At 32.2% G+C, this 10,000-nt stretch overlaps 1 protein-coding gene and 1 long non-coding RNA gene across 2 annotated transcripts in view; both read right to left on the minus strand.

The window, feature by feature from the left end:
- Positions 1-4,577, minus strand: part of LOC137651676 (glutamate receptor ionotropic, delta-2-like) — a gene marked incomplete at its 5' end in the record, with an annotated part of 10,506 nt that extends 5,929 nt beyond the window's left edge. Inside the window, 5 exons of the mRNA XM_068384897.1 lie at positions 59-243; positions 463-704; positions 1,791-1,956; positions 3,342-3,464; positions 4,382-4,577. Of these exons, the coding sequence (XP_068240998.1) occupies positions 59-243; positions 463-704; positions 1,791-1,956; positions 3,342-3,464; positions 4,382-4,577 (912 nt within the window). The remainder of the gene's footprint in view (positions 1-58; positions 244-462; positions 705-1,790; positions 1,957-3,341; positions 3,465-4,381) is intronic.
- Positions 4,578-5,864: 1,287 nt separating this feature from the next.
- Positions 5,865-10,000, minus strand: part of LOC137651975 (uncharacterized) — a 186,414-nt gene continuing 182,278 nt past the window's right edge. The window contains exons 2-3 of the long non-coding RNA XR_011046149.1: positions 6,646-6,889; positions 5,865-6,038 (exon numbers count right to left, since the gene is read on the minus strand). This is a non-coding gene — a long non-coding RNA (uncharacterized lncRNA). The remainder of the gene's footprint in view (positions 6,039-6,645; positions 6,890-10,000) is intronic.

Raw genomic sequence — 10,000 nt, forward strand, 5'->3', positions numbered from 1 at the left:
AGTGCCTTGGTAAATAGGCAGATAGAGGTTTCCCTGGTGCTCCACCTTTGAGTTTTACCTGCGCTGTGATGTTCTCTGGCAGTTGCAGGGGTGGATCTTCCAAAATGATGGCCCATGTCACGAGGATACTTCTGTCAAGACTAAAGTTCTCCTCGTCAGAAATTCGAGACCTTAACTTCTGAAGAATCCACAATATAAATCCAGCAGCCACGACAGATAGAAGAAACAAAGCCCATAGTTGACCTGCAATGGGAGAAACATAGCTCATTTTAGTACTTGAGAACTGCGTTCGATAATAGTCTCTGAGAAGAATTTCCATTGAGAGTCATGAATTTATTCTGACTTGACTGTCTGTGTCTGAGCGTCTATGTAATTTATTAGAATTCAAATATTTCCGAATATTGCGCCATTTCTTGTAATCGTTCTTCATTCTCACCTCAAGACCAAACCATCGTGTCTTACCCGTAAAAGGCCTGACGAGGGCGAAAGACTGAGACAAAGGTTTCGACTTCGCCGTCACCATGACGAGGGGTTCGGATGAGTAGACTCTGGAATAATCGACGACCGGAAGACGGTTCTCCAGCCAAGAGAGCATCATCGAAAAGTCCCCCTTATGGTACTGCAGTGTTCCAACGATCCCTGTCCAGTTTCCGTTAGGTGTGGACGTTCCCCACTGGTTGTCCCAGGGAACGCGCATTTCATAGCTGTGAAGGGTTTCAGAAAATTCGGTTTGCTCTCATGATTTAGAGATTGCGAATTTGTTGAACCAGTTGTTAATGGAATAAGAAATTATGTTACGTAATTGTCTACCAGGGCGTTTTTTTAAGCACAAAGTTTGCAAATTTGTTCTTCAAGTTATTGGCATGCATGGGGTTTTCCATATATCCTTGGTCACTTACTAACCATACACTCAAAGAAATTTATGTTTACTATACGTGGATACCGTATGGTAATGCTTTAATACTAGTGCTTATATCATTTTCGGTTGATAACATAAATGATCGTTTTCATGATATTTTGTACAAAGGAACTCGGGCAATATAAAATCCAGGTCAAATCACACTGCTCCTGTGTTGGTGTTTTCAATTGGATGTTATACAGCATGTGTTATATATATATATATATATATATATATATATATATATATATATATATATATATATATATATATTTCTATTTCATATTGAGATAGAACCCTAGGCTCTTCAAATGAAAGGCAGGGAGGCTAACAGTCACTTTTAAGAGACTAGGACTCGATCCCAGTGTGTGGTAGAAATTCCTTTTTATCTGAGCACGATATTGTGTGGATTTGATTTTCATCCATCAACAACAAATGCAGCTTTTTCTATTCTACTGCAGGATAAAGGTCTCAGGCATGTCAAATCCGGCCTTGGGTTTGGGCAGTTTTCATTACCACGTTGGCCAGTGCAAATTGGTGATGGTGTGAGATTTTCATGTGATCACTCACAGCAAACCAACCTAGTATGGGTGGCTCTGATTAGTACAGCTTTGCTGATCATGGCGATACGCAAACCCTTTCATCACGTTAAGGCATGCATAAATGTATACTGTACATTATATATATATATATATATATATATATATATATATATATATATATATATATATATATATATATACTGTATATGCGCACACAGTATATATATATATATATATATATATATATATATATATATATATATATATATATATATATATATATATATATATATATATATATATATATATGTATGTATGTATGTATGTATGTGTGAGAGAGGAGGACTCACGAGAAATTCAAAGCCTTGGCAATTCCGTTGAGCATCCTAACATCCAAGGAGTCCTGGGGATACACAATTGTACCTCCTGCGTCGCTCGTCCGGGTGTAGTCTGTGTACGGGAACCACGCCAAGCAGACTATCCTGAATGTATGTCCATGGAAATTCTTGAACTGGTCTGTTGGGTCAATGGAAAAATGACGTCGTCAGGGTATCTTTGATTTCCGTTCGATGATGTTTCAATTTTGCAATTATTATTATTATTATTATTATTATTATTATTAGCTAAGCTACAACCATAGTTAGAAAACCAAGATGCTATAAGCCCAAAGACTCCAACAAGGAAAAATAGCCCAGTGAGGAAAGGAAATAAGGAAATAAATAAACGATATGAGAAATAATGAACAATTTAAATAAAATATTCTAAAAACAGTAACATCAAAACAAATGCTTCATATATAAACTATAAAAAGGCTTAAGTCAGCCTGTTCAACATAAACACATTTGCTGCAAGTTTGAACTTTTGAAGTTAATTCAACCACTGGTTCCCAGTTCCTGGTTCCTGGTTCCTGGTTCCTGGTTCCTTATGCCTAACTGTTTACTGCGCAAACTAAATTTGCGGGTACTCTATCATTTAATAGATAGTCGCAAAGCTTCAAAGTTTATACGTATTACAATTCATCCTTGCTCAAGGCGTTAACTACTGCAATGTAATTGTTCAGGGGCTACTTTCCTCTTAGTAAGGGTAGAAGAGGCTCTTTAGCTATGGTACGCAGCTCTTCTAGGAGAAGGACACTCCAAAATCAAATCATTGTTCTCTGGTCTTGGATAGTGCCATAGCCTCTGTACCATAGTCTTTCACTCTCTTGGACTAGATTTCTCTTGCTTGAAGGTACACCCAGGCACACAATTCTATCTTATTTTTGTTCCTCTTGTTTTTTGTTTTGTTTTTTTTAAGTTTTTGTAGTTTATATGTGAAAGATATGTTGTGATGTTACTGTTCTAAAGATATTTTATTTTAATTGTTGATTACTTCTCTTGTAATTTTCTTATTTCCTTTCCTCACTGGGCTATTTTCCCAGTTGGAGCCCTCGGGCTTATAGCATTCTGCTTTTACAACTAGGTTTGTAGCTTAGCAATTAATAATAATAATAATAATAATAATAATAATAATAATAATAATGCGCCTTTCTCTTTACCATAAACAACATTTTAATGAAAATCTTAATCTATAATTAATTATACACTTTATGATTTAGAATATCTGAAATTTCTGATATAGTTTGATTACTTTTATTAAATTTTCCTTGACTAAATATTAATTACTTCTCTTGTAGTTTCATTATTTCCTGTGTTTGCTGGGATATTTTCCTAGTTGGAGCCCTTGGACCTATAGCATCCTGCTTTTCCAACTAGGGTTGTAGCTTAGTAAATAATAAAAATAACATCAACAATAATAATAATAATAATAATAATAATAATAATAATAATAATAATAATAATAATAATGATAATAATAATAATAATAATAATAATAATAATAATAATAATTTTCTTCCTTGCCTTCAAAAAGTTGAGTGTCGATATGGGGTGAGATCTTTGGATTCCAAATTCCCACTGAGTAGGTTTTTGAATTCCCTCCATTGCAATAAAGACATCTTGAGAATACTTCGATCCCTCTACTATCTGAAAATAGGTCAATGATGATTGGAAAAAAAGTTAGCCGATATGTGAATATATATATATATATATATATATATATATATATATATATATATATATACAGCCTATATATATGCAATATATATATATATATATATATATATTTAAATATATATTTATATATATATATATATATATGAATATATGTTGATATATATGAATTTAAATATATATATATATATATATATATATATATATATATATATATATATATATATATATATATATATATATACTGTATATACACACATATGTATATATACATACATATATATATACATATGTATATATATATAAATATAAAATATATATTTTTTAAAATAAGAAAGTTCTAACAAACATGCTAAGATATATCATTCATACACTGTTAAAAATTGGTCATGGAAGACTAAAAATCCTGGTATAAATGCAGACATGTAATTACCGTTTTAAAAACGGATATATTAACGTAATGGAGTGATATTACTGTCACCAACCCGTAAAAGATAATAACAAGGTGGGGTAAAAAATACGTTCGCTTGTATTTTAATGAAATACGGCTGAGAACAGTTTATTTTTACGGAGAATTTCCGATTAAATTTGCGTTTTTTTAACAGTGTATAGAAAAATAATCAAACCCTATCCTCTTTATAAAAGTTAAATTTGCAATTTTATAGATTACCAACTTTTAAACTTTATTTACAATTAGATTGGAAGTAATGTATAGATGAAATAAGTGCATTTCATAAGTCTATATCAGCCTTTTAGAGAGAAGAAGACTATAGAATTATAAAAAGCACATGGAGATCTAATACATTTTATTTTCTTTTCTATACAGCGTAAAGGTAATATGCGTGACATACCATAATTTTATTTAAAGGATCTTCCCTCTTTATACTTACTATTCCTTTGTGGGCGAATACTTTCAGAATTGGATATTGTTTCTTCTTTTATTCCAAGATAGATAATATTCGCAGTATTGCGGAAGACGTCGTGTTGGATAATATCAGTAGAATTTCCATGACTGCCAGCCAACACGATGTAAGTGTTTGGGTGGAGGTAAAGTCGCACAGCTTCCAGAAACCTTTCCGTAGGAGAGAGAGAGAGAGAGAGAGAGAGAGAGAGAGAGAGAGAGAGAGAGAGAGAGAGAGAGAGATTTTAGATTAATTTTTCTGATTCGGTTATCCATTTGGTTTGTATCTAATCTATTGTTTAAAAAAAGGATTTCAATTATGATAAGGAGACAAAATCGCTCATTGTATGTATGGCACAAGTATTGGTATTTGCATGAACATTAAAAATAAAAGAATCAGAATCTCTTTACTTATTTCGTGGAAGCCACATTCATCACTAAATGTGTCATGTACCAATTTATATTTTCTGTAAAGTATCGAAAATAAAGAAAATTAGGTAACATTGTCCTGCAAAATTTTCTCCAACCATGCAATCAGACTAAGTCTCTTCGATATTTATAAATACAACAACAACAATTGCAGCCATTTTTAGTCCACGGGAGTACAAAGGCCTCAGACATGTCAATTCATGGCTGGGGTTTGGTCGTTTTCATCACCACGTGGGTCAGTGCCGGTTGGTGATGGTGGGAGATTTTCGTCTGATAGCTCACAGCAAACCAGTCAAGTATGGGTGACCCTGACTAGTACAGCCTTGCTGACCATGGCGATGCGCAAACCCTTTCGCTACTTTAAGGTATTCTCACTCAGTAATGGATGTATAGATATGTATACATATAAATACACACGCACATACAGTACAAACACACTCACATTTTTACGAGCGAGCAGGAACATTTTAGTCACTTTCCGTTAATCTCATGATGTACTGAATTCGGTACTCGGTGTGCTGACCTAAGCATTAAATTGTCTGATAGTTAATCATTTCTTTAGTTTTTCATCCAGAATGGAGACGCCATTGTATACTAAGCATTTGTTTATACAATGGGATGAACCATAACCTTCATGAGCTTACTTACAGACGTCGTCTGACATATCTTAGGGATTATTATTATTATTATTATTATTATTATTATTATTATTAGGTAAGCTACAACCATAGTTGGAAAAGCTGGATGCTATAAGCGCAGGGGTTCCAACAGGGAAAAATAGCTCAGTGAGGAAAGGAAACAAGGAAATAAATAAACTATAAAAGAAGTAATGAACAATTAAAATGAAAAATTTTAAGAACAGCAACAACATTAAAATAAGTCTTTCATGATTATATAAACTATGAAAACTTAAAAAAATAAAAAATAAAAAAATAAAAAAATAAAGAGGAAGAGGAAATAAGATAGTGTGGCCGAGTATACCCTCGAGCAATATCCTAACTAAAGTGTTATTTATTAAATTCCTAATCATATAATCTAACCTGAAAACGTCCTCTGTTTGGTCACTTGTTAAGACATTCAGTACAATAGCTCTACAGGTAAATCGGGGTTTCAGGGTGTCCAGGGCCTTAGCAGCTAGAGGTCTTTGACCTCCGTTGACGCTCGGGTATTTGCCGTCAAGGTAGACCATCCCCTTGGTAGCCTTATTGTGAAGGACTCTGATGGAATGCAAAATGAAGGATATGAGGAAAGTATTGGTTGTATAATTCGAGTTGTGAAGGACTCGTAATTATTTCAGATGGCTATGAAATATCATTCTGGAAATTATTTGAGCTATTGTGAGCCATTAACCTGAAATGTATGAGCTGACTCGAAGAACTAATTATTAAAAGCAATTGGTAGTTTAGTTATTTTACATTGATATTAGTGAATTGTTTTTTCCCCGGATGTAAATAAATGTATAATATAGTAGTAGTCATGATCGTAATGCTTCAGCTTTTAGTGAGTTTTTGGAATCATATCAATTGGTTAATAAAGTTGATTGTACAGCAACTTTGACTGGGCAGACGTTGGACATAGTTTTGAGTGATGATGTGAACAATATTGTAATGGAACTTTTACAGTACTGATTTTAACATTGCTTAGCACACTCCTTCACTTTTTCAAGTGTCGAAAGAACTGAAATTTAAGTGCATTTTATCCGATATGTTTGAGCAAAGCAAATTCAATGAAGATAAAGTGTTTTTCATCTCTAGTTTCCTTTTTCAACACAGAGGTCGTTGTAAGCGGAACCAAAAGGGCTCCAACTAGCCAAACGAAACTTACCTCGTGAGACTTTCTCGAAAAATATTCTCCTCTCCTGGTGCAATGGTCACCACGTAACACTCAGCCAAGTTCTCCGCTATTACTTGGCCCACCGCTAATCCTAAATCCGCAGAGCCCATGGCGTCACTCTGTAGGGTGGGCCTCATGTTTATTTGGGCATGTACAGATGATGCCGTTTGTGCAATGAGCATGAGCTTTAGTAATGCGGTGATTTTGGTGGAAGAGGCCATTTATGCATTGGTGCCTAAAAAGAAGAAAATATATATTAGTTTAGATCATGGTGAGGGGTAGATGGAGATGTTTTGGGCATGCTCTTCGCACTCCCAAAGAGAGATTAGTTCACCAAACTTTCAGCTAGGCTCCACAAGACACTAGAAGAGTTGGAGGACCAGGCCTACATGGCTGAGGACTATGAAGCGTGAAGTGGGAGATGATGAATGGAGATGTATTGGTCTAAAAGTTCAAGATAAAGACTGGCGAAATCTAACTGAGGCCTTCTGCGTCAATAGGCGTAGGAGGAGATGATGATGAATATAATCTCTCAAGGATAATGAACAAAGATTCGCTCATTGTTTTAGATAGTTCATAAAGAGAAGATAAATGAAGCAGGATTGGGTTAGTTCCGTTTGCCTTTGATTATTTGGTGCTTATTATTCTTAAAGAGATCTTGACTTTCTCACGGGAATTCTTACCGAGGCCAACAATGTACTAGAGGTAACCTGGAATTAGAGAAAATATATGTTAGTGAGACGTAGATAAATTAATAAATACTTAATCCCTACTATCCGCAAAAGTAAGGCTTAGTGCAAACCAAAAAAAAAAACTTAGAATTAAAAAAAAAATTGCTGAAAGACTCTGCTGTTTCAAAAAGGGTACATAGGAACATCATGGTTTCATAGAAAAAAAAAAAAAAAAAAAAAAAAAAAAAAACAACCTTGGGCCGTCCAATAAAAAAATGTGATGTTTCTTCTTCAAAGTCTATTCTATACTTCTGACATTTTTCCATTTTGAGCTGCTTTCCTTATTGGTGTATTTGTTTTTCGTTTTTCTGCGTTCAAGTAATAATAATAATAATAATAATAATAATAATAATAATAATAATAATAATAATAATAACAAAATTCTATTGAAAACAGTTAATACTGACCAAATATCCAATTACTGTAGTTTTTCCAGAAGATTAAAACCAAAACTGTTAATACTGACCAAATATCCAATTACTTCAGTGGTTCCGAAGAGCCTAAAAGAAAATTCTTCCCGTGACCAAAAAAATCTGGTATTAATGAGACCGTCATTGGCATTGGCAAGAGCTGATTTATCATAGATTCGAGTAATAAATTAATCAAGGTTCTCCAAGACCCGAATCCGAAAGATTTTCGTTAAAGGTTTTCTACGTTTGCTTCTAAAGGGTATCCCCGAAAGAAATCGCTTAATCATTGTAGGTTTACTTAAACGTTCAAAAAGTAAATATACATACATATATATATATATATATATATATATATATGTGTGTGTGTGTGTGTGTGTGTGTGTGTATACATACATATATATACATATTTATATATATATATATATGTATATATATATATATATATATATATATATATATATATATATATATATATATATATATATATATATATATAGTATTTTGTGTTACTCGTTGCTTTCCATTTGTGAACTCAAAGCCCCTAAAATGATGAGTGCCATCTCATTTTTAGTCCATTGCAGACTTCTTTCAAACTGTATTGTGACCGTAATCATGCTGAATTAAAAAAACTTGAATCATTTCGTGATAAAGCCATTATATTTACAAATTTGTTAATTGATGATAAAATATCACAAATGTAAGGGTAATATTAGCATATAGCAAGTCAAAAAAGTAATTTAAATCGTCGGCACAGAAAATTAACTCTTTCATTTCGAATCAAACTAAATTTAAGACCCAACGTAAGATCTCTTGCATCACTTGAATAAAGATAATCGAATCCTTAATAGAAATAACAAAGCTTTAAGGTTATAAGATTTGTTGGTTATTTTTTATCGAGCAACAATATTCAAGTATTCGTTTTTTTTCTTTGTATAAACGTTCCTCTCCAGACAGGTAGTTAACCTTGTTTTACACAGACCGACTTTCCAGTAACGTTTGGCTTCTTAAAGGTTGATAATATTTTCTGGACAGCTGTAATACTCTAATAAGAAGTTTACAGATTTGCATGTGTAACGTTGCGTAGTAGATTTCACTTGGTTTTTAGTCTAGCATAACCATTTAGGAGGTCTGTCAATGTGACGGTTTATCATATATATATATATATATATATATATATATATATATATATATATATACATACATATATATATATATATATGTATGTATGTATGTGTGTATGTATGTATATAACAGTATTATAATGATATGAATAATCATAATTATGCTCAGTTGTGTGCATATACATAAATATATCTAGGTATATATTTCCATGTATATATATATATATATATATATATATATATATATATATATATATATATATATATATATATATATATACACAGCATATATATACATATACATGTATATATGTATATATATATATACATATATACATGTATATGTATATACATGCTGTATATATATATATATATATATATATATATATATATATATATATATATATATATATATATATATATATATATATATAGTCTGTGTGTAATTTCCCTGTGTACATGACCACTCTCACTCACTATCCACCTTTTTTTTATTCTGAGTAATAAAGGCCTCAAAAGACGCTCCGTTAAGTGAACTGTTTTGTGTGCGAATGGTTGCATTGTGTAATATAATAGTTACACAGAAGACTGGTATCAAGCCCTTAACATTGTATTCAGCGCACATCTTATATTGTCCTTCAGACCTCGTCACTAGAACTCGATTGTAATCTAGCAAATATCTTTGTTCTCGTTTTGTAGATATCCTTGAATCCTCTTTATATTTGTGGCCTGAATTTATCTTGAATGGTTCTTCTTGTGACTTTATTTCTTATATTCGTTTAATTTCAGGTGATTTGATTTTTTAAATTTTACTTAAGCTAGCCATTGTCTGGTTTACTTTTTTCAATCTTTCATTAAAATGCAATTCTAAAGACCTTGTATTAGAGATCATAATTACTAAATATTTAAATGATTCCACCTCATTAATTTCATCTTCCAATGCATATTCCGTTCTCATCATCTCTGTCTTTCTTCTAATTATCTTGAGCCCAACCTCATGTGATATTTCATGCATTCTGGTAAGCAAGCTTTATGTTTAATCTTTTATTTTATATAACTTACTGTTTTTTATGAATTTAAGCAC

This window comes from Palaemon carinicauda, chromosome 13 (assembly GCF_036898095.1).
Source record: "Palaemon carinicauda isolate YSFRI2023 chromosome 13, ASM3689809v2, whole genome shotgun sequence".
Taxonomy (NCBI): domain Eukaryota; kingdom Metazoa; phylum Arthropoda; class Malacostraca; order Decapoda; family Palaemonidae; genus Palaemon; species Palaemon carinicauda.